The sequence below is a fragment of the Camelina sativa genome, chromosome 12 (genome assembly GCF_030686135.1).
Source record: "Camelina sativa cultivar CO46 ecotype springtype chromosome 12, ASM3068613v1".
NCBI lineage: Eukaryota > Viridiplantae > Streptophyta > Magnoliopsida > Brassicales > Brassicaceae > Camelina > Camelina sativa.
In genome coordinates this window covers 12,218,225-12,242,856 of record NC_141891.1, presented here as the reverse complement: position 1 = coordinate 12,242,856, position 24,632 = coordinate 12,218,225, and the positions used below count along the sequence as shown (strand labels likewise).

The 24,632-nt window shown below is 32.3% G+C and overlaps 5 protein-coding genes and 1 non-coding gene across 14 annotated transcripts; 2 read left to right on the top strand and 4 right to left on the bottom strand.

The window, feature by feature from the left end:
• Positions 1 to 647: 647 nt before the first annotated feature.
• On the bottom strand, positions 648 to 2,668 carry LOC104731522 (UPF0725 protein At2g20620-like). 2 transcript variants are annotated; one of them, XM_010450926.2, is made up of 7 exons: positions 2,520 to 2,668; positions 2,009 to 2,156; positions 1,769 to 1,909; positions 1,456 to 1,657; positions 1,203 to 1,324; positions 1,045 to 1,128; positions 648 to 939 (listed from the first exon to the last, which is right to left on the bottom strand). In XM_010450926.2, exons 2-7 carry the CDS (start codon positions 2,135 to 2,137, stop codon positions 727 to 729), a joined length of 891 nt encoding a protein of 296 aa, XP_010449228.1. In that variant the 5' UTR covers positions 2,138 to 2,156; positions 2,520 to 2,668; the 3' UTR covers positions 648 to 726. The 2 variants fall into 2 exon arrangements, with proteins under 2 accessions (XP_010449228.1, XP_010449227.1); XM_010450925.3 differs by having other exon boundaries at positions 2,009 to 2,164; positions 2,520 to 2,646.
• A 5,218-nt stretch (positions 2,669 to 7,886) lies between these two features.
• On the bottom strand, positions 7,887 to 9,957 carry LOC104731521 (UPF0725 protein At2g20620-like). Of its 8 annotated transcripts, none has more exons than XM_010450921.3 (7): positions 9,670 to 9,792; positions 9,328 to 9,484; positions 9,117 to 9,230; positions 8,794 to 8,995; positions 8,541 to 8,662; positions 8,388 to 8,471; positions 7,887 to 8,281 (listed from the first exon to the last, which is right to left on the bottom strand). In XM_010450921.3, the coding sequence occupies exons 2-7, from the start codon at positions 9,454 to 9,456 to the stop codon at positions 8,069 to 8,071; spliced, it is 864 nt and encodes a 287-aa protein (XP_010449223.2). In that variant the 5' UTR covers positions 9,457 to 9,484; positions 9,670 to 9,792; the 3' UTR covers positions 7,887 to 8,068. The 8 variants fall into 8 exon arrangements, with proteins under 8 accessions (XP_010449223.2, XP_010449224.2, XP_019089297.2 ...); XM_010450922.3 differs by having other exon boundaries at positions 9,328 to 9,478; positions 9,670 to 9,789; XM_019233752.2 differs by having other exon boundaries at positions 9,328 to 9,498; positions 9,670 to 9,763.
• Positions 9,958 to 15,655: 5,698 nt separating this feature from the next.
• On the bottom strand, positions 15,656 to 16,765 carry LOC104733460 (vacuolar lysine transporter YPQ1-like). The gene has a single exon (XM_010453040.2). The coding sequence runs from the start codon at positions 16,748 to 16,750 to the stop codon at positions 15,884 to 15,886; it is 867 nt and encodes a 288-aa protein (XP_010451342.1). The 5' UTR covers positions 16,751 to 16,765; the 3' UTR covers positions 15,656 to 15,883.
• Positions 16,766 to 17,167: 402 nt separating this feature from the next.
• On the top strand, positions 17,168 to 20,757 carry LOC104731520 (vacuolar-sorting receptor 7). The gene is made up of 11 exons (XM_010450918.3): positions 17,168 to 17,787; positions 18,177 to 18,869; positions 18,956 to 19,044; positions 19,132 to 19,201; positions 19,285 to 19,445; positions 19,553 to 19,634; positions 19,729 to 19,811; positions 19,902 to 19,965; positions 20,053 to 20,181; positions 20,267 to 20,370; positions 20,458 to 20,757. The coding sequence occupies exons 1-11, from the start codon at positions 17,481 to 17,483 to the stop codon at positions 20,572 to 20,574; spliced, it is 1,899 nt and encodes a 632-aa protein (XP_010449220.1). The 5' UTR covers positions 17,168 to 17,480; the 3' UTR covers positions 20,575 to 20,757.
• A 74-nt stretch (positions 20,758 to 20,831) lies between these two features.
• On the bottom strand, positions 20,832 to 20,905 carry TRNAT-AGU (transfer RNA threonine (anticodon AGU)). The gene has a single exon. It is a non-coding gene; the product is annotated as a tRNA-Thr (tRNA).
• A 68-nt stretch (positions 20,906 to 20,973) lies between these two features.
• LOC104731519 (protein PLASTID TRANSCRIPTIONALLY ACTIVE 14) lies at positions 20,974 to 23,710 on the top strand. Its single transcript, XM_010450917.3, has 12 exons — positions 20,974 to 21,089; positions 21,197 to 21,352; positions 21,464 to 21,601; positions 21,678 to 21,803; positions 21,889 to 22,017; positions 22,122 to 22,211; positions 22,314 to 22,464; positions 22,572 to 22,681; positions 22,765 to 22,836; positions 22,917 to 23,022; positions 23,109 to 23,303; positions 23,392 to 23,710. The coding sequence occupies exons 1-12, from the start codon at positions 21,033 to 21,035 to the stop codon at positions 23,511 to 23,513; spliced, it is 1,452 nt and encodes a 483-aa protein (XP_010449219.1). The 5' UTR covers positions 20,974 to 21,032; the 3' UTR covers positions 23,514 to 23,710.
• The last annotated feature ends 922 nt before the right edge of the window (positions 23,711 to 24,632 follow it).

The window sequence follows — 24,632 nt, the reverse complement described above, 5'->3', positions numbered from 1 at the left end:
AGACACAAAAGACGGGTTACAACACGACTTAAACGAGTTACAAATATAGACGAGAGTAATAGACGAGATATTATCTTGTCGATTCTTCGAGTCTTTAACTCTAAACCGTTGACTTCTGCTTGGACGAGCTGGGCTGCTTGTACTTGCTATCTCGATTCCTTTTTCCTTTTTTTTCGATCCCCTTTTACGCAGACCGTACGCCTGCATTTATAGGGAGTCGTGTCGGTTCGTCTATGTAAAAGACCATAATACCCTTTCTTCCTTTGGAGGTTTATTATGGGTTTTTCTTGGGCCAGGCCTCTTGTTTGGGGTATGGATCCACCCCTAACAAGAGAGAGATTGCAACTCTTATTATGGCTCTCTCTCTGTTGCTGATTTGAAAGAGAGGATGGTGATGGAATACGAGAGTTTCGATCAACTGAGAGTTTTGTTGATTTGATTTTGCCTCACTTCACTCTTATTGAAGAAGATGCTTTTGTTGTTCTTCGCACTAGAAATTATATGTATCTAATTAAAAAATGAGTTTATTTATTTTCGTAACTCAATTTGTATAAATTACATTTTACAAACGTTTTTTTTTTTTTGGCATAGAAGGTTATTTTTCTTTTCAAATTATTTTACGTGATGAATCATGTAACCATATATGGTTTTTCTAAAATACTTCTCATTCATTTTCATGATAAATTTGAGGATTATTTATAATATAACTTTGGGGGACTCTGACTCTCACATCAAACACTTGACTTCAAGGGAAAAATGGTCTGGCTTCCCATCTGTTGTTTTCCTTATGATACAATTGAAGTCTAGACCGCATCGGGTTTTGAAGCTAATGTAAAAGATTGCATTCTCTGCCTTCACCTTCTTCCATGACTCCACATTTTCTTTAGTTCTTACAACTACCTTCTTCATCTCAAATGGCTTTGCTGACTCCATCTCATTCTGCATTACACACATCAGCAAAACCAAGTTCTTAAAAGAATTCATTCATAGCCTTGAAAAAAAAAACCCTCTTTGTTTTTGGTCAAGTCTGTTTTTTTTCCCCACCAATTTAGTTTGCCATTTGGAGAACAATGCGAGTTCCGCGTATAGATGAAGCCATTCATTCTCTTCTAACTCTGAATCTTTCATCTGCATGATCATGTCAACAACATCACATCCGTTTTATATACGACCTTGCTTCTAACTTACATTGAAAAGCTCACCTCGTAGTATTGCAGCTTATCCCTTCCCGTTAGTGCGTCTTCCCGCATCCACTCAGGCATATCACCTCTGAAGAAATTATCCACGAGATCTTTGTTCCATTCATAATATTTGTCTTCCTCCTCTAAGAGACACAAGTTGACATAACCAATATTGTATTAGCCGAATGGAAATAGTACTAGTGACATCCAAGAAGATACACGCTGAGAGATGTTTTAACTAAAGGTGCATCACCCATTTTACATTAATATTTACCTGGAGTTTTAGGCTTTAATTTGCATCGCGTTGTAATTGCGCTCAAGCAATCTATATTCTCAACTGCATACCTAACTTGCGTTTCGAACTCACAACTGGAATTGCCTATTGGATCCATTGCCTCCAAAATTATGTAATGAGTAACTAATGAGGTTATCCATGAGTCACAATTGAGTACCTTCAAAGATTTTAAGTTTGTCCCCTACAAGATCAAAAGGATCAAAGACAAACAGCAAAAAAAAAACCAAAAAAAAGGATCTGGTGAGATTCAAAGTTTCACTTAAATCACGAGAACTTGTAGGAATATTTATACCTTTTGCAGATTGTAGCAATGAAGTCCAACTCTACCGAAGAGGTCTATTCTTGGATTAGGTCCATATAACTCAAAGTCAGCCCTTTGTTGTTTGTAATAATCATCAGCCCTTTGTTTATTGTAATAATCATCATCTTCTCTCTAAACAGATCACATAGAAGAACAAGTAATATAAGCTTTTAATGCAAATATCTTAGATCAGTGGAGACCTAAGGTTCATCCACAATCAAATCCAATTACCCGAAGATTCCAAACATGTGGCTTGATGTAGGTAGATTCTTGAGGTCTCTCATCTTCCAGCTTCTCATTAATCAGCGGTGGTTCCTCGGTCGTGTCTCTGGCTTCTTGCTTCCACATTCCGTTACCCATTTTTCCGTCAAATATCTCACTGAAACCCTAATTTGAAAACCTCTTAAGAGAATCTTCGGACTTAAAAAAAAACAAACCCTAATCTCGAATACATAATTGAGAAGACACAACGTCATTTGAGCAGCGAAGACAACGAATCAAAACTTGATTCCACAGAGAAGTGATTAACAACAGAAGATTTCAACTCAAATTCACCATGCAATTAAAGAATAAAACCAAGAATCAACATATAGAAAAAATCACTCATTAATTCTTAAAGCCTTGTAAAAAGTTCCATGATTCCGAACAACTATTTGGAAAAAGATGAAGTTGCCGGAGACATCGATCTCCAGTTCCGGTCCATAGTTAGAGACAGACAACTAAGTTCAGTTTCAGAACTTACCTTCTTCGTCTATGAGATTCTCGGTCAGGATCGCAAGTAGAAGAGATAATATCCTTTGTAAAAGGCAAATAGGGTATATATAATTTTTTTTTTCACACTTTATTCTTAAACATTGACCCAATTTTCACACTTTTATACATATGGAAAGTGATCTCTTTCTAGCATCCACTTATTATAATCTTATCTTACTATTAATATTTTTTTTTCAACGGCCAATCAAATCTTATATAATTAAGTATAGTTTCTTCTAAACTTTTAAACAGAGAGCAACACATGTCGCATGAGAGCTTAAACATCTGTCCAAAAATTCACAAAATTACTTAACATCTTTAATAATACATTAATACATATATATTGTTCCTCAAATTTAAATACACTAATATCTATTTTAACTAAACTTAAATATATCTTTTTTTTTTACAAAACTTAAATATATCATTATATTTAAAATAACTAATATATAAAACTGAATAAATCATATATACAACAAAAAAAAGTAACACCATGACACGCTTTATGGTTGACCGACCGATTAATATATTTAAATGTGAATTACCTATATAAATAACATATATGTAATTTATTATCAACAAGCAAACAACTCTAAATATTTTACGAGACATTGTATTATAAAAGTATTTTGTTATGTCATTTTAGTAACTAAAATATATTATAGATTTAACATCAAACAATTTTGTAACAAATTAAGCTAAAAATATACTATAGACAATTTATAATAAAACATAACATCAAACAGATTTATTGTATTTAACTAATATTATTAGCCCAATTATTGGCAGTTTCACTTATGTACATAATACTTTTTGCTACTATTATGAGATTGATTTTGCTTCAATTGCAATTCCAAAATTATTTATAAACACATAATTTTAAGACTCTCCCAGGTCGCTCATTAGGATTGTCCAAATGCATCACTTGCAATAATAGAATTTCCAACAAAGTCAAGAATACTTAGATGGTGAAACGGTAGAATCCGACAATGAATATATGTTCACTGATACAAGTTACATATTTTTCTAAAACCTTATATGCTAATTTTTTGATGCAACCTCAGCTTCGTCTTTTCAAAAAAACGTAGTGTACTTTAAATATGTTGTTTCTGCCAATTTTTTGGGTTAAAAGCATTTGATAAAACTGATGAAATCTCAAACTTATTTTATTTTACCTTTTTATCATGTTATAGAATTGTAGCCCCAGTTGATAATATGCCTTCTGAGATATGCTACAAAATCACATGTCATTTTTTGTCACGGCTTACATATCATTTTTTCTATATTTTGTGACCATTGATTTTGTTTTTTAGATGTATTATTATTTCAAGAGTTTTTCTTTACAATGTTTTCATTTTAGATCAAAACTTTTAAGTTGAGTTGAGTAATTAATATTTATTGTTTTTTAAGTGAAATTTAATAATAAATCTTTGTTGTATGTGTTTCTTAGAAACTAATGTTTCACTTCAATTTTATTTTTATGTTTAGAATATTATAAATACATTTACATAAATTGTATTTTTACTCCACCATGCATTAAAATCTTACTTTCATTCTAAAACTCATTAACCCATTCTAAATTTTGGAATATGATCTTTTTTTGGTTAAAATTCGAATAATAACATTATTACTAAAAGAAATTCATAGTATTATTTTTACTATTTTTAAATTTTCATTTACTGTATGTTACTTCATTCATTTTTATGTAGTTGTTATTTTCATATTTACTAAAAAACATTATATTGTTTTTACTAATTTAAATTTTTAATTAAATTTACGTAATTCTTTTTTTATTTATTTTTTACTATTATTAATTATAAGTAATGAATATGCAATGAATGAATATTTAAAATAATAAATTTTAATGTAAAAAAGATATATAGCATTGTTTAGGTGGATGATGATGTGGAGGAAAGAGAAGAGATAAAAGTTAATTTTATATATAGATTAAGTCAATCCACAAATTAATTGTCAAGAATCAAACAAAATCTACAATAATTCATTTTTTTTTTTGGTTAGACTAACTCTAAGTAGATCTTCTCATTTATTTGCATTAATTACCTCATTTTTTTAGTCCTTTTTTTATACTTTAAATCTCAAGATTTTGTAACTGGCTACTTTCTCTTCAAAAAAAAAACCCACCACCAGTCATAATATATATATATATTCAAGTATTATATAATCAAGAACCATCATTGATTAATGAGAAGCTGGAAGATGAGAGACTTCAAGAATCTATCTACACCAACCGACGTGCTTGGACTCTTCCGGTAATTGGATTTGATTGTGGATGACCCATTCTATCCAAAATGTATTACCCATATCCACAGCCGTTTCTAAGTGCATTCACGTATCCAACGTTGTTATCCATGGGAGAAGAGAATGTTCGAAAGAAGAATGAAGCATGCTCTGAATCATGGATCATCGATATCATGAATTAATCGTTGATATCAAATGGATTCTGTAACCAACGATTAATTCATGATATGGGGAGAGTCAATATCGACTCTACAAGACTCAGGGGAGTCTTTATTGACGACACAATCAGGGGAGTCAATATCGATGATCCATGATTCAGAGCATACTTTATTCTTCTTTCAAACATTCTCTTCTCCCATGGATAATAACGTTGGATACGTGAATGCACTCAGAAGCGGCTGTAGATATGGGTAATACATATTTGGATATAATGGGTCATATACATATCCAGGCGGAGAATGCAATCTTCTACAGTAGCTTCAAACCCCGATGCGGTCGAGAGTGCAATTGGATCGTAAGAAAAACAACATATGGGAAGCCATGCCATTTTTTTCTTGAAGTCAAGTGTTTGATGTGACCCGACCAAAGTTATATTAATATTTATTACTTATATAAATAACATATATGCAATTTATTACCAACAAGCAAACACCTCTAAATATTTTACAAGACATTGTATTATAAAACTATTTTGTTATGTCATTTTAGTAACTAAAATAAATTATAGATTTAACATCAAACAATTTTGTAATAAATTAAGCTAAAAATATACTATAGCCAATTTATAATAAAACATAACATCAAACAGATTTATTGATTTTAACTAATATTATTAGCGCAATTATTGGCAGTTTCACTTATGTACATAATACTTTTTGCTACTATTATGAGATTGATTTTGCTTCAATTGCAATTACAAAATTATTTATAAACACATAATTTTAATTTTGACTCTCCCAGGTCACTCACTAAAGTTGTATACATCCCCTAGATAACGTAATTAACTAATATATGAAATGTAAATTTGTAAAATGGGTTCTCCAACTGTTTTTTAAATAATGAGTTTTGCATGAATGACTTTTAATATGAATTTAGGTTTTTGTTTTTTTGTTTTGGTTTTGTTTTTGTAGTGGACAAGTCTCCTTGCAATTTATTCAAAAGAAAAGAAAATATTACATACGGACATGTCTTGAAAGCACAGTTTCATTGGCATTAGCCGCAACAAGCGACTCCACAACAACTAGAGTATCCTCTAACATATGCAAGCCTAAAGGTAAAGTAAAAATATAGTTGGCAAATCCGTTGGTAAGACAATTAGTTTTTCTATAAATATGTGAAATTTGAACTATCCAGTCTCGATATATAAAGCAATGACGAAAACTAAAATGGGAGGGAGAATCAGTTGTAGTCTATGAATTTAGTTGGTCATGATTTGACTTATAATCTTATACTAGATACTAACCCGCTATAGACCGCGGGCTGAACATTTTATTTTAGAAATTTTTTGAAAAATATAATGGTTTTTGACAAAAATTGTTGGTTTAGAATTTTTGCAATTTTTTCAATTTTTAAAATGTTTATTGAAAATATGACATGAATAAAAAACTGAGGATGTAATAATGAATAAAATAGTTTAAAACTTTGTTTAGAAACCACAAATAAATCCTTGCTATAGTTCTGAAATAAGTAAGAATTTATAACTAACATTTAAACACATTATAATATAGTAAGTAAGAATCCTTGCTATAGTGCTGTATTTATAGGATGAAGGATGATTATTTGGTTAGGATCGTATTGTAGTGATATTGTTGTGAGTACTTTTTGAAAAGATACGGTATTTGGTTTTTTAAAAGAGTATATTATATTCTTAGTTATAAGAGGATAAAATTTTTGTTAAGGAAATATCTTATGATATTTTTTTGTAAAGAAGATAAAGATTTTGTTGAGGGAATGTTTTAGACGTGAAACAAATTAAGAGGATAAAGACTATGTAACCCTGCGATTTTGGTTGTGTAGTCGAGTAGGATTATTAATTTTAAATAATTACTAATTACTAATTATCTTTTATAGCCTCTATTGTTTTAGCCTTTGTTTAACCATTTCTAATGGCAATTACATGTAATTTCTTACACTTTTTAAAGTTACTTTTAATTTTGTACTTCTCAATTAATAGAGTATAAGATAAGATATAAGGTAAGCTGACATGGCTAAAATCGAAATACACAAATCTTATTCAAGTGATAAGATTGTCTTCTTATTAGTCTTATTTTTTTTAACTAAAGTAAATTTTTCGATCAATATTTAATATAGAGTACGCTATTGTAATGACAGTTACAATTTATTTTTAAGAAAATCGATTATTAAAGGGTTAAACAATTTTTTATTTTATTTGTATGAAAAACTTTAAACGACAACTAATTTGAATGAAAGAGAGAATCAATCTTAATCTAAAAACACGTATTTTAGTGTGGGATTTTAGTAACCCACACATAACTAATTAAATATGTATTTTAGTGTGGGATTTTAGTGTTATTTTAGTAACTAAATAATTCTTATATGTTGAGTTTCGTATAACAAACTCTGTTTAGTGTAATAATAAAACTTTATAATTTATTGTGTGATCTTGACTTTCTGTGGAATTTGATCCTTAAATACTATAGTGATTTTTTAATTTGAGAGAGTAGCACTAGAGTTACTTTAAGCATATCAAACCCATTTGCTAAATTTTTTTAAAAATTCTCATTTTTTGTTTTCTCAATTCCATACTTCTTTATCCACTTAGTAAATTGTATGTTCCAAGAAATAACAACATTGAGACACACATCAAATCGATTTGGTGGAAGGACACATATCATGAATCATCGATATAACTATTGATGAATTATGTAACCATATATGGTTTTTCTAGAATAATACTTTTCATTTATATTATAAATTGGGAAATTTTCAAAAATACCCATTTTTCTATGTCATTTTTTTAAAATATCCTTTCATGGTGTCCATTTTCAAAAATACCCATTTTTAATATATAAAATGATAAAAATATAAATCATAAATCCCAAATACTAAAAATATCCCTTAAAAACTATACTCTAAATGTAAATTGGGAACCCAAACTTAAAAAAAAATTCTAAAAATTAATTTAACATAGTGTAATTGTGTAAAAGATGGCAAAAATGAAAATATTCAAAAAGGAGCATTTTTGAAAAAGAGTATGCCAAAAAAGCATTTCTAACAAATTATCTTGAGGATTATTTATAATATAATTCTGAGGAACTCTCACATCAAACACTTGACTTCAAGGGAAAAATGGCCTGGCTTCCCATCTGTTGTTTTCCTTATAATACAATTGAAGTCTCGACCACATCGAGTTTTGAAGCTAATGTAGAAGATTGCATTCTCCGCCTTCACCTTCTTCCATGACTCCACATTTTCTTTGGTTCTTACAACTATCTTCTTCATCTCAAATGGCTTTGCAGACTCCATCTCATTCTGCATTACACACATCACCAAAACCAAGTTTTAAAAGAGATCATTCATAGCCTTGACCAAAAAAAAAAACCCTCTTTGTTTTTGGTCATGTCTTTTTCTTCCCCACCAGTTTAGATTGCCATTTGGAGAACAATGCGAGTTCTGCGTATAGATGAAGCCATTCATTCTCTTCTAACTCTGAATCTTTCATCTGCGTCATGTCAACAACATCGGGAAGATGGGTATCTCTAATTAGTCTTTAACACATTGAAAAGCTCACCTCGTAGTATTGCAGCTTATCCCTTCCTGTTAGTGCGTCTTCCCGCATCCACTCAGGCATATCTCCTGTGAAGAAATTATCGACGAGATCTTTGTTCCATTCAAGATATTTGTCTCCCTCCTCTAAGAGACACAAGTTGACACAACCAATATTGTATTAGCCGAATTGAAATAGTACTAGTGACATCCAAGAAGATACACGCTGAGAGATGTTTTAACTAAAGGTGCATCACCCATTTTACATTAATATTTACCTGGAGTTTTAGGCTTTAATCTGCATCGCGTTGTAATTGCGCTCAAGCAATCTATATTCTCAACTGCATACCTAACTTGCGTTTCGAACTCACAACTGGAATTGCCTATTGGATCCATTGCCTCGAAAGTTATGAAATAAGTAATTAATGAGGTTATCCATAAGTCACACTTGTGCACCTTCAAAATTTTTAAGTTTGTCCCCTACAAGATCAAAAAGGAGCAAAGACGAACAGCAAAAAAAAACAAAAAAAAAAGGATCTAGTGAGATTCAAAGTTACAGTAAAATCACGAGAACATGTACGAATATGTATAATATTTATACCTTTTGCAGATTGTAGCAATGAAGTCCAACTCTACTGAAGAGGTCTACATGTTGATTAGGTCCATATAATGCAAAGTCATCCCTTTGTTGTTTGTAATAATCAGTATCTTCTCTCTAAACAGATCACAGAAGAATAAGTAATATAACCTTTTAATGCAAATATCTCAGATCAGTGGAGACCTAAGGTTCATCCACAATCAAATCCAATTACCCGAAGATTCCAAACATGTGGCTTGATGTAGATAGATTCTTGAGGTCTCTCATCTTCCAGCTTCTCATTAATCAGCGGTGGTTCCTCGGTCGTGTCTCTGGCTTCTTGCTTCCACATTCCGTTACCCATTTTTTTGCAAATATCACCAAGCCTTAACCTCGAATTTAGAATCTATTTGAGTTAAGCTAAACACACACACGATCAATAATTAAGAAAATTTAAAAAAGTCACGACTCGGCAGAGAAGTGATTGACATGCAAGAGCAGATTTAAACTCAAATTCACCACGCAAATACACTCATTCTTAAAGCCTCATAAAAGTTTCCATTTCAGAACTACTCACCTTCTTCACCTATGAAGTTCGATAAGATCAAGATCGCTATGGAGGACACCTTCAACACCAATGTCTTTGGTATATATAAAAAAAGAGAGATACAATTGGATGGTTTGAATTTGTGGATTTAGATATCTTTTTAGGCCTAAAATAATTAATACTAGAAGATTTAGCTTTTGAGGGGCTACTTTTCCTTTTTCCTTTTTATTAACTCAAACTTTGACACAACATTTTGGACTAATGTATTATATAAATCTTTTCTCTTGTTATAATTTGGACAAATATATTTGTACTTTTAGCTTTTTAATTGAGCATACAGTATATATATAATTTTACAAACAAATGAAGGTAGTTTGTGTTTAGTTTTTATAACTTTACACACATATTTGGATAAATATCTGATTTATAATGGCATTTTTAATAAAGTTTTAGGGATGAGGTATTTTTGAAAAGTGGTTTTGAAAATATTCAATTTATAATTTGAAAAATGAAAAAATTTAAAAAAATGTTCAATTTAATTATTCATATTTATTGTATTTAAATTAATGGATTGAATCACATTCAACTCAATTTAATATTTTCCAACCATTTGTAGCCTAAAGAGTTGACGCCCTCTACTTAGTGTTGATTGGTTCTCCCGCTACCTCCTGCAAACGCTGCGTTTGCGGGTAGTAGCGGTTGCTAGCGATTGGAACCAATCACAGAAACCGCTCCCAATCGCTCCTAACCGCTTCAAACCACTGAATTCCAAAAGCTGCTTCCCGCAAGCGTTTGTGGTTGCGGGCGATTGCGGTTAGATTTTTTTTTTTGTTTGTAATGAAATCAATGATAATGAACTTTTTTTTTTTGTTATATCTTCTATCTAACCATTTTACTCATTAAGAATGAGAGAAAATTAAGTACGGATACGATTGCAGAGATTATAAAATAAACAATTAGAAGAAAATAATATTCTAATTAACAATAACTCGGAAACTTGATATAAATGTATTGGCACATCGCACATAAGTTCAAAAAAATCTAAATAAATATAATATTTCATCAGAAATTTATGAAAATAAAATTATTTGTGAAAAATATTAAAACAAATCACCAGTGACTCTTCTCAACTCTCACTTGACTATTCCTACTTATGCAACTATTTACCCACGATCAAAGAGAAAAGAGAAGAGATCTACGATCTAAAGCATATGTTTTGTCATTTATCAAATTACTTGATTAAATTTTTGGTGAAAAGCCAAATGCATAAAGGAATAAGTATTTCAGTATGAAATTTATTTGTTTTTTGAGTAATTATTTTAGTATTTTTTTAAAAAAGAATTAATTATAAATCAAGTTTAATAAAAATTTTGGTGTTTTTAAACATTTATATATTATATATTACATTTATTATGTTCCAACCGCTATTGCACCCGTTGGTCAACCAGTCGTAAACCTCCCGCAAACGCACCAATTTTAAACCGCTAAACCAGTCGTTCAAAACATTTAGTAACGCTTGAAACCGCAATCGCCCACTTCTGCAATCTCCCGCAACCGCAACCGCAGCGTTTGAACCAGTTAGTACATTAGGTGTTGACAGCGTTTGCGGGTGGTAGCGGTTGCTAGCGATTGGTACCAATCACACAAATCGCTTCCAATCGCTCCTAATCGCTTTCAATCGCTCCCAAGCATTGTATTCCAAAAGCTGCTTCCCGTAAGCGTTTGCGGTTGCGGGCGTTTGCGGTTGGAATTTTTTTAAACAAAAAAAAGTCAGAAAATACTAAATTTTTTTTTCCTTATATCTTCAACCTAACCATTGTACCCATAAAGGATGAGAGAAATTGAAGTACTAATACGATTGAGGAAATTAGAATATAAACAATTTCAAGAAAATAAGATTCCAATTAACAAAAAAAAAAACCAAAAAAATATGATGTAAAACTATTAGCACATCGCACATACGTTCCAAAAAACCTAAAAAATATATAACATTTCATCAGAAGTTTAAAAAAATAAGATTATTTGTGAAAATATTAAAACAAATTATCAATGACTCTTCTTTACTCTTTCATAATTAATTTACCTTAGCCTTGTAATTCAATGTAAAGAACTTATTGAGTGTGTGTGATTTAGCAGAGAATATCTATAATCTAAAGCATAAGTTTTGTCATTTGTCACATTACTTGATTAAATTTTGGATGAAAAACCAAATGCATAAAGTAATAAGTATTTCAATATAAAATTTATTTATTTTTTGAATAATTATTTTTTAGTATTTTTAAAGATTTTTAATTCTAAATCAAATTTAATAAAGTTTTTGATGTTTTTAAATATTTATATAATTATATATTATATTTATTATGTTTTAACTGTTAATGCAACCGTTGGTCAACCAGTCATTAAACTCCCTCAAACGCACCCATTATTGAATGCCCGCTTCCGCAATCTCCCGCAAACGCTGCGTTTGAACAAGTTAGGCCCTTAAAGTCATTTTGTTTCCATTCAATAGTTTGTTTCCATGCTCGCTTTAAACATACTCATAAAGCCTTAATACTTTTCACCATTGTAAGCAACCAAAATTTTGTTGAATAAATTTGGAATTCCAACAACGGAAGAAATCGATGAACTGTAGTAGAAAAATGATGATAAACCCCAATTTATTATATTAAGGTGTGAAGAGAAGAGACTCATCTCAAAAGAGTCATCTAATAGCTTATTGCTTATATGAGAAAAACGAAAATTTGGTGCTCTTGCTCTGGAATTGTGTGTTAGTGTTTGTATGTAATCTTATTTTATAAAGTTCGATGACAAAATTACTAATTAACGAGATCATGACATGTATCAAATATATTGATAAAATGTTGATATGTATCAAAAATTAATATGTCAATTATTTGATTTTTATTATTTTACTATTCTACGTGAATAAGGCACATTTTTATTAGTTGCAGTTGTAATATTTAGACTAATATTATTCTACGTGATATTGGCCACGTTTCTAGAAACAAAATATGTCAGTTATTTGATTTTTACTATTCTACGTGATATTGGCCACGCTTTCTAGAAACAAAAAAGTTTAAAAAATATTTACCTATCACTATAAGGAAATTGAGAATATGTCTTATTATATAAAGATGTCTACTAAGCTTGATGTCAAAATTACTCATTAACGAGATTGTGACCTATGTCAAATATATTGATAAGATGTTGACACATGTCAAATTTTTTTTTATAAACGTAAAACAGCTAATTATATTTACAGAATTTTACATGTTTACATTTTAAAACATTTATTTCCCTAAATCAAAAAGGAAAACTAACAAAACTTATATATAAAGCTTGATGTCAAAGTTACTCATTAACAAGATTGTGACATGTGTCAAATATATTGATTAACATCTTGACACAGGTCAATTGTTTTTTTTATAAACGTAGTAGGACAGCTAATTATATTTACAGAATTTTACATGTTTATATTTTAAAACATTTATTTTCCTCAAAAAGGAAAACTAACAAAATCAATATATTTTCCTTTGTATGCTAATTATATTATACGTGGTTTCTCAATGAATTTGACATGTGTAAGCAAAAACTTAATTTATTAGGCATGTATATTAATAACTAAATAATGAATAACAAAGTTAAAAAGAATAACATAAGTTATTTAACATAATTTTAGTCGGATATAAATTGTATTTATAGTTGTAATATAATTTTTTTATTGTAAGTAAGTACACAAAACCTTGAAAGAATAAATAAATTTTTAAAAAATCAATACATGATTTGTATAAGTATAGTTTTACATGTTTTATTTTAAAGTTTTAATGCATGTAGTAATATGAGAAACCTGAAATAAAATAAAAAAATGCGTTTGTAAGAATTAATTTTTGGTTAATTAATTAAAATTGACAAAAGTATTACTTTATGAAATTATGAAATATAGAAAAATAATATTTAGGATATTTTTGGATTTCCAAAATTTTTGTGGATGTTAACTGATTTTTTTACTGATTATTTTTATTGTTAAATTTAAAATACTAACCAATATACATATTATCTCATTTGTTCTCATATTATTTTTATTATTAAAAAATTTAATTAATCCATGAAGAAGTTAATTATGATTTTAAGATGAAACATATAGTTAAATGTGATTACTAAACTGAATGTCTAACGATGAAATTTATTTTAGATTAAATAGATTAAAAAATTTTCAAATATTTATATGTATCATTTAAAAAAATTCATTCAAGAATATTAGTAATTTTTAATGTTTAATTTAATAATTTTAACACATGTATTTTTGTAATGCATATGTCAAAACATAGGATAATTTGAAAACAAATTATAAATTATAGGAATGAATCTTCAGTTATTGAGAATTTCTCTGTATCTTTATATATGTTTTTATTTTATAAATTTTACTCATTTTTAAAATTGTTTATGACATGAGGTAAAATTAGTACTTATGAGATAATGACATAACAAATATATCTTAAATAATGTTGATTGAGTTTTTTTGACAAATTATATTTTGTTAATTTTTATTTATATTTTCAGTTCTTACTAAGATATAGATTTGATATGAGGTATTAATTGTGTTTGATATAAAATATTTAGTTCTATGCATTAAGATGAAATGTGTAATTAAACTTAAAATATGGTCTGTTATGATGGTATAAATATTTAAATGGCACTTCCTGTCCTATAAGAGTTTTTGGATCAAAGCAAAAAAATTAATAAACAATAAATATTATGTCATTTATAAAACTTCTACCAATAGGAAATATATTGCATAATTCAAATAGTCATAAATTGTTATATTAATAAAAATTGAACATAAAAATTTGAGAAAATATTATAAAACTCTTATATAATGGAATTGAAAGAGTATTAAATGTAATATGAGAGGTTTATATTCAATATTAAAATGTTACAAAATAAAATCTAAAAACATTTATGTTACTACTTAACTATTCTCAATAATTTTTTTAATTTTTATCCGCGTAATAACGCGGGCCTTATCTAGTAAGTATATAATAATGTATATATTAACATAGAACAACAAAATTGTCATACGCGATACGTGCATAAACTGTTTTGTGATCAATCAAGACACATAAAACGTGTTTTTATGTTTACACACATTTGGCGTGTTTCAGTATAATAAGAATTAATTAGTATATAATCAGTTTATATATACTCAACTTTTGCAAGCTATCTGCATAAAGAATTAGAAACAGTTTAATACAAAAATAAGAAGTTCAGTTTAAATTCACAAAGGGAAAACTACAAAGTTCGAAGTGTACACACAATAAATCTCTCATGCCTGCCATACGTTCATCAGTTGTTTGAAGGTAGTGGACCACTACCCTCCAGAAGCTGGTGAATCGATATGGCAGCTATAAGAGGCGTTACTGTGTTTACACTTGAAGAGACTGCAAGAGCAATCCACTAAACCACAATCCCTAGCTAATGCCAATATCTAAACATGTGGTTTGTAATACTATAAATCTTTTTGAGTCGAGTAGTGTTTTAATTTAGCTATACCGGGTTTGTTTAAAAAGCGAGCATTTTATTACAAGTCTTGTGAGAAACTTGGATATTTCAGCAACTGGGTTTTGTTTAAAAACCTGAGAATTAATGCCTTTTTTACTTTCAAGTTTGGGTACGGTCCGTACGGAGATTGTGGCTAATACTCTTGTGAAAATGTGTATAGACAGTAGTGTTGAGATTAATGCCTTTTTTTTTGTTGAGATTTCAGGGATGTCTATATAAGTTTGTTCGATAACCAAAATATCAATGACTATTATGTACTCTTGAGAAGTGGAAAATGTCGTTAGAGACATTTTGGTCTATGCTGGTTTGCTTCATATTTTATCGTTAAAATATTGTTGGCTACATATGTATGGTAAACTTAACTGGGGGAAAGTAGCATCTTTAAAAGTCAGTCTCTTGAAAGCCTATGCTTTGAAAATATTAAAAAATCCATTTAGGTTTTGTTATCCGCCACGATGCAACGCATTAAGATAAAAATATGTTGACAATTGGATGAAGATGTTCAGAACCATAAACATCTTCTATTACTAAAACTCAAAATTCAAAACTCAAAGAGTACTTTCATCAGCCTAAAAACGCAATCCTTTTAAAAGAAGAAAATATAAACTAACTATACTACATTAGATGAATCTTGCTGGTCAGATGAGACCAAAACTCACATCTGTGTGAGGCCTTTGTTGAGCCATTAGACAGATTCTTCCCCTGTCTCATCCTTTTTCTTGTCGGAATCTTTATCGACATTGCCACAACGGAAGTAGAAAATCTGAAGCAAGATAATAAAATCAAGCACAGCACATCCTCCAGCATCAACAAGCCATGGTAGATTCGGTTTGATATTCGACCATTCAACACTGTGCACAAGTATGCTTGCAACATAAGTCACATTACCAAGAAGCGCAAAGAAGAACATCAATGGATTCAATCCTCCAGCATGTCCATTCCTCACAGTCATATATATTTGAGGAAACCTTCCACCCAAGTAAATAGCTGCCATTGCCCATCCCAACAACATTCCGATATTGTAGTTTCCTCCTCCCAAGTTACCGCTACTGACATCCAAAAGCTTTCTTGCTCCTCCAACAACAACAAACACTCTATCTTTCTCTCTCAAATCCATACTCCTCGAACCACTTAACATATTGAAAGATCCAAAAAACAAGAAGACAGAGACAACACATAGCATAGATTTGGTAGAAGGACGCTTGGCTTCCGCATGAAGCAAAGGCTCTTCCACATCAACCACCTGATGATCCCTTCTGTTTTTCAACCGCGGGTAGTAATGGCCGTAATATATTGACTGAACATAGAGAACAAGTGTAGCCAGTGCATACACCACAGCCGCGTAGAATTGCACCGGAAGACTAGCTGGTTCCAACAAGCAGCCAACAATATTGAAGATATCACCGAGCATCCATGTCGTTAAGAAGGCTATAGAGACACCATCAATGGATTTTTGATTGTAATTACTTATAATCTGCGGTATCTCGGCAACACTCCAACTGATAACACTGATGACACCAAGCGATATTGACAATCCATGTCGGAACAACATTGTTCTTCACGTATCGATACAGCCAAGTAAACCTGTTGATAAACCCTAAAAAACAAAATTACAAGTAGATGAAGATTATGTAAAGCAGTAAAGGTTAGATTGTATTATTTATAAAGGGCTTTTGATTGTTAGAAGATAAATAGGAAAAGGGTTTGAAAACTACATCGACCAAATTCTAAGAGGAATGGGAAAAGGGTCTTCAGATAGGAGAGAACGAGAAATCCCTATTGATGTATTGGTTATAACTGATTTTGTTTTTTATTTTTTATTTTTATTTTATCACAATGATAATTAAGTAATTAGAAAGAATTTATCCCAATAATTAGAAAAATAATAACTATAATATATTTTGTCTATGGTCACACTCAATGTGTTAATAATTTTCCAAAGGCGATCGAGACTTTGATCAAGTCTCTTACTATATCACCAACCAGTATAGAAAAAAACCATAAACTAACAAAAGTCTAACATTTTCCAATTAATTTCTAAAAATATATGTTTTCAATTCAAGTTTGATTTTTCTTATATATAATTATCTTTGTTAGTAAGTACTTATATATAAAAACTAGTAAATATGTTATCATCTTCAATCAGAAACTTTCATTTCTCTGTTTTCCTCTGTTTTTGTTATTTTGTTGTTCTCTCTGAATCTCTCCTTTCATTTTCCCGGGGAAAACAGTACTAGAGAGATCAATCATCGACCAAAGCCATCTTGGTGGTGTCTTCAGAGATGGGTTTAGTCAACGGGAGAGTTTCGTTGACCTATCTCTTCCTTGCGTTGACCATCATCATCGTCGCCATGGTGGTCGTGGACGCGAGGTTTGTGGTGGAGAAAGAAAGCATAAGCGTGCTGAATCCGGAGGAGATGAGGTCGAAGCGTGACGGCTCGATTGCCAACTTCGGGTTACCCGATTACGGCGGGTTTTTAATCGGGGCGGTGGTTTATCCGGATAGTAAAACCGATGGATGCTCTGCTTTTGGTAAAACCTTCAAGCCCAAGTTTCCTCGTCCCACTATTCTTCTTCTCGATCGTGGAGGTACAAATTGTTTTAAAACATCTTCACAAGTTAAAACCTCTGTTGTTGTTCATTTACTGTTGTTTTGCAAATAGTTGAAACATGTCTTTGTTCTAAGACTTGATTGGTACGAATTTCAAATACGGTTTGTTCTGAATTCTAGGTTGTACTGCAAATTTAGGTTTAGAGTTCAAAGATATAAACTTTAGTCACTTGTGTCCTTCCCAATCCACCATGTTAACTGTAATAGCCAATAGGACTGATGGGTTATGGTGCAAATTCACATTTGAGTTGAAAGATTTGAACTTTGTAAACTGCAGAACCCCCAATATATAGAACTCGAATCTGTGTTAATGTTCTGTTTCATTAGTTGAAGTGTTATATCTTTGCTCCATTACTGGATGTTTCAGGTTGCTACTTTGCCTTAAAAGCGTGGCACGCGCAGCAAGCAGGAGCCGCGGCAGTTCTTGTGGCGGATAACGTAGACGAGCCATTGTTGACAATGGATTCACCCGAGGAGAGCAGAGACGCGGATGGTTTTATTGAGAAGCTAACAATCCCATCGGTTTTAATCGATAAATCGTTCGGAGATAGCTTAAGACAAGGGTTTCAGAAAGGGAAAAACATAGTTTTGAAACTAGACTGGAGAGAATCAGTGCCTCATCCTGATCAGAGAGTAGAATATGAGCTGTGGACTATTAGCAACGACGAGTGTGGTGCACGGTGTGATGAGCAGATGGATTTTGTCAAGAACTTTAAAGGTCATGCTCAGATACTAGAGAAAGGCGGTTATGCTGCGTTTACGCCGCATTATATCACTTGGTTTTGCCCTTTTCAGTATATAAACAGTCCACATTGTAAGTCTCAGTGTATAAACCATGGGAGGTATTGTGCTCCTGACCCTGAGAACAATTTCAGAGAAGGGTATGAAGGGAAAGATGTTGTGTTTGAGAATCTGAGACAGCTTTGTGTGCATCGAGTTGCCAATGAGAGTAGCCGGCCTTGGGTTTGGTGGGATTATGTTACTGATTTCCATTCTCGATGTTCGATGAAGGAGAAGAAGTATAGCTTAGAGTGTGCTGAGAGTGTCATCAAATCTCTGAGTAAGAATCCTTTTTTTTTCTTTTTAGATTATGAAGAAAGAGAGTCTTTTTTGTTTTGGTTATGAATCTTCAAAGACTTGTTTCAGAGTTACCAATTGAGAAGATCAACAAATGCATCGGTGATCCTGAGGCTGATATCGAGAACCAAGTTCTAAGAACTGAGCAAGTAGCTCAGGTCAGTTTTCACATTTCTTTATTTAGATTTTCAAGAAGCATTTCAGAGGTTTGGTTTTTAACTGTAAAGTATGTAATTTATTTCAAGATTGGCCGAGGAAAGCGTGGAGATGTTACAATATTGCCAACATTAGTCATCAATAACGCTCAATATCGAGGTTTAGATCTTAATACTTTTCAATTTCACCCTCTCTTTCTGAAAATGCTGAAATGTATGTTGTTACTATTTGTAATTGTGAAGGGAGATTGGAGAGGACGGCTGTTCTAAAGGCAATATGTGCTGGATTCAATGAAACATCAGACCCTCCCATTTGCTTAAACACAGGTCTAGAGACAAATGAGTGCCTTGAAGACAATGGTGGTTGCTGGCAGGACACAAAAGCAAACATAACTGCTTGTAAAGTATGTCATAAAACCGAGCTTATCACATCACATCTCACCACTATATTAAATATCAAAATCAGTTTGTTTCGAAATGTTTTAAACCTGAATTCTTTTCGTTTGATCAGGACACATTCAGAGGACGACTCTGCGAGTGTCCCGTTGTAAAAGGCGTACAATATAAAGGCGACGGGTACACTTCATGTACACGTAAGTTCACACTTCACACAACATAGCCCTCAAATGTTTGAGACCAGTTTCTTGCTTTTTATCTGAACACCTGATCTGTAATTGCGCTTTGCAGCTTATGGACCTGCGAGGTGTACTATAAACAATGGAGGTTGCTGGTCTGACACAAAAAATGGCTTAACTTTCTCGGCTTGCTCAGTTTAGTGATTCTCTTGTTATAATCCAATCCCTCCCTTTCAAAATTCTTGTTTTAGTTTAATCATCTCTTTGTTATTTATGAACAATTAGGACTCTGTGTCTACTGGCTGCAAATGTCCTCAAGGTTTCCAAGGCGACGGTTTCACGTGTGAAGGTTCTTAACTCTTAACTTGAAAGAAACCACATAATCATTTACCAATTACTGTATGTAATTATGTGTTCTGATATGGCTCTATTGCAGATATTAACGAATGCAAAGAGCGTTCAGCGTGTCAATGCAGCGGTTGCAGATGCAAGAACTCATGGGGTGGATACAAATGCAGTTGTTCTGGTGACCGGCTCTACATAAATGATCAAGATACTTGCATAGGTAAATATATTAATCAAGATTTACAACTCAAATTTCCATAACAATTATTCTATTTAAATTTGATAATCTCAACCACATTTTACAGAGAGATATGGATCAAAATCAGCATGGTGGCTCACAGTCTTGATACTGGCTATCGTCGCAGTAGCAGGTTTAGCTGGTTATCTATTCTACAAATACCGGTTCAGGGTACTACTCTTTCTGATTCCACAAAAGCATTTTGACCTTAACGGTTTTAGGATTTTCAAACTAATTTATTCCGATTTTACCTGACAGTCTTACATGGACTCGGAGATTATGACGATCATGTCACAGTATATGCCGCTTGAGAGCCAAAGAGCTCGTGAAGTTCCATCAGAAGTTGAACCTCTCACACAAAACTCTACACCCTAATACTTATATGACCAAAGTCCAAAGTAACAGAAACTATCTTTGTATAATTCATGAACAGAATAATAGTTCCTACACAAAGAAATGATTGAAATCATAATCATTCATGTGATGTACATATGAACTACATTGTAAAAATAAAAGAGTGAAAGATAGAGTTATGTTTATTTTATGGCAAAAAATAAATCTACGTTGTATTTGACAAATTTGGGTGTAAAGAAACTCTTAAATCAATGTAGAGGGAAAAAAAATGCTAAAAATGCTTTCATTGAGAGTTGAACTCAAGACCTCCCGCTTACTAAACGGGTGCTCTAACCAACTGAGCTATGAAAGCTTTCTTGTCTTACTTTATTAAATATAGGATATATATTTAATTTTAACTAAAACTTGAAAACAAAGGATAACGATCTTCGTCTTCTTCTCCCTCTCCTAAACCCCATTTCTTTCTCAGTTGAGGAATAATGGCTTCTTCAGTCTCTCTTCAGTACCTGTCCAACACCTTCATCTCCAAACCTCAGGTTCTTCTTAATCATGTCTCTCTATATCACCTAATGTTTCTCTGTAACATGTGTTTGCGTCTTTGTCTGAAATTTTCTGACTACTCAAATTTTTCCGGGACACAAAGGGTTTCTACAACGGAACTGTGTCAGCACCAAGACCCAGAAGCAATTTTGTAAGAGAGAGACAAAATGGTGTCCGACCCATCAAAGTTACTTCTCTTCAGACACAACCTTTCCCTCTGTTTCAACCTCCTGCTTCCGAAGAATCTTCCTCGTCGGAGGTAAAATTTTGAATCTTTGTCTTTTTAGGGTCCAAATGAGTTCTAAAGGAAGTAACTTTAGACCAATTCTGTGCATTTGCCCCTCATCTGTGAAATTGATTTTTTCATTAGCTGGAGCCAGCAGATCCGGATTTCTACAAAATCGGATATGTTCGAAGTGTGAGAGCTTATGGGGTTGAGTTTAAAGAAGGCCCTGATGGTTTTGGTATCTATGCCTCTAAGGATATTGAACCTCGCCGTCGAGCTAGAGTCAGTCTTCTTTAAAGTTGTTTTTGTTCTTCTCTTTAGAGGCTTTCTTGTTTGAACTGTTTTTTTCTCACTTCAGGTGATAATGGAGATTCCTTTAGAATTGATGATAACTATTAGACAGAAGCACCCTTGGATGTTTTTCCCTGATATTGTTCCAATTGGTCATCCCATTTTCGATATCATCAACTCAACTGATCCTGAGGTAAATAACACATTTTGTGCTATTTGATATCATCATCTTTCTCAAAGTGCTTTCATTGTTAACAAAGTTTGTTTGGTTATTACAGATTGATTGGGATCTTAGATTAGCGTGTCTTCTGTTATTTGCTTTTGATCGGGAAGATCACTTCTGGCGACTCTATGGTGATTTCCTGCCAGCTGCTGATGAGTGCAGCAGCTTGCTTCTAGCTACGGAGGTGCATTGGTTTTTGTTTAAAACTGATCACATTTACTTTTCTGTGTTACAGTATCTATTAGCTGTGCTTTTGATGATATCTAACTCTGTGTGTTTTTGATATAGGAAGATCTTGCGGAGCTTCAAGATCCTGATCTTGTTTCAACTATTAGACAACAACAGAAACGAGTCCTAGAGTTTTGGGAAAAGAATTGGGTAACGAGGCATGAAGCCTAATATTTGTTTTGCAATATTATATGTTGTATATTTTAGGACATGGCTGTGTTTTGTTCATTGACAAGTTGTATTCCAACTCAGCATTCAGGTGTTCCTCTCAAAATCAAAAGGCTTGCTGAGGATCCAGAAAGATTCATTTGGGCGGTTAGTATTGCACAGACACGATGCATCAGTATGCAAACTAGAGTTGGTGCTTTGGTTCAGGAATTAAATATGATGATTCCTTATGCTGGTAAGAAAGATTTTGTTGTTTCATGTTGGGTTATTACAATCAATGTAATTGGTGTTGATGGCTCACAGTTGATCATGGATCATGGATTTGTATCATCTTCTCTGCAGACATGCTAAACCACTCCTTTGAACCAAACTGTTTCCTACATTGGCGTCCTAAAGATCGCATGCTTGAGGTTATGTCAAATGCTGGTCAAGCAATCAAGAAAGGCGAAGAGGTAAGGGACTCAAAATGTTCCAAAAGTGTCAGGTTCACTTCACTGCATTATCTAATCTCATTTTCCTATATTGCTTTTGGCAGATGACGATTAACTACATGCCAGGACAGAAGAACAACATGCTTATGGAAAGATATGGCTTCTCAACTCCTGTGGTAATGCTTTTCACAACAACAAAGCTATGGTTACTTTGCTAGTTTCTTTGTTTATGTTATTTTTTTGGGTTTTGCTGCAGAATCCGTGGGATGCTGTAAAGTTCTCTGGAGATGCTCGCATCCATTTAAATTCCTTTTTATCCGTCTTCAATATTTTTGGTCTTCCTGAAGAATATTACCATGATAGTAAGTTTTGTTTTCTTTCGTTTGCTCTCTATTCCTCAACAAAAGAAAGAAAAATGAACATGAATGTTTACCTAAATCTATGGCAGGCGAGTTATCAGGAGGTGATACTTTTGTTGATGGAGCAGTTATAGCTGCAGCAAGGATATTGCCTACTTGGTCAGACATAGATCTTCCTCCAATTCCAAGTGCGGAGAAAAAAGCAGTTAAAGAGTTGCAAGATGAATGTAGAAAGATGCTTGCGGAATATCCCACAACAGCAGATCAAGACCAGAAATTGCTAGGTATTGTATAGCCATTAAAGATATGTATACACTGATTAGTTATTATCGAATAAAGATTAACACTTAAGCTTTCTCTCTTCCTTGGCAGATTCAATGTCAGAAGCAAGGACAACGTTTGTGACAGCGGTTAAGTATAGAATGCACAGGAAGATGTTCATTGGAAAGATCATCAAGGCACTTGACATCTATCAAGAACGGTTATTGTATTGATCCAATTCGTATTTAGTCCTCACTGCCTTTGATCTACTTAGAAACTGCACCATGGAATTGAAAGGTTCTGTTTTCTTGTTTAGTGTAAGCTTATGAATTAGTATGGAGCAGTTAGACTAAATTTCTTAGTTTGTTATATCGTAAACCAATGATAAACTTCTTTTTGGCTGTTTTAATGGGTTTGATTAGCCAACCAACGCTTTGGAATCATGTGTTTTTTTTGTTTCTGATCTTGAAATGGTGGTTACAAGTAAAATCATTTGGTGGGACTAGTTTAAGTCTCAAATTATCCCTTAATTATTGAACCCCCTAAGTCTGATATGATGAGTCTCAAATGTTTTAGGCTAACTTGTTGAACTTCAAATTTTGATGTTGCTTGTTGAACATTCTCAGCTGTAAAAAGGGGATGATGAGTAGTCTCACTAATTAATTATTACTTACTAATTAACCTTGTGGTTACACTAATCAATCAAATCATATTGCGTTTCTTCTACTCTTTGTCTTAGCATTACTCTTATTCAACAAAAAGTTACGGTCCAAACCAAACAAACCTACTTTGAGTTATACAGAACCATAAGCAATCCATTTGTTACCTTTGGCTAATACTTATATGATACATTGACTAACTTGATTCATAAATAATTCTCTTATCTTATTATATCTTCAATATATCGAGTTTTCATATTCTTGGAGTAAAACCACTATGTGTTTCACAATTCTTACCATGCATAATGAAATTACTCTAAATATTACTTTGAATTTATGATCAAACTTTAGTATAATCAAGTTAGACATAGAGTGATCTTGATGTATTATATGATACATTGACTAACTTGATTCATAATAATTCTTTTATCTTATTATATCTTCAATATATTGGGGAAAGGTTGGAAGGAATTAACACAGGTTCAATCCATCCTGGAAACAAAATTATAGTTGCGTGGGAAGTCTGTCAGTTGGGTCTTGGTCCAATTAGTTTAACTGGTAGTCAAAAATGCAGGCGGTCTGACTACCCCTGGCATTAGTCGGAAAACATTCCAAATTCGGGATAGACAGTGTGGTGGCCCTTCGAGGAGAAGTTCACTCTGAAGCACTTCGGTGCGTTTCTACCGGGGCTGA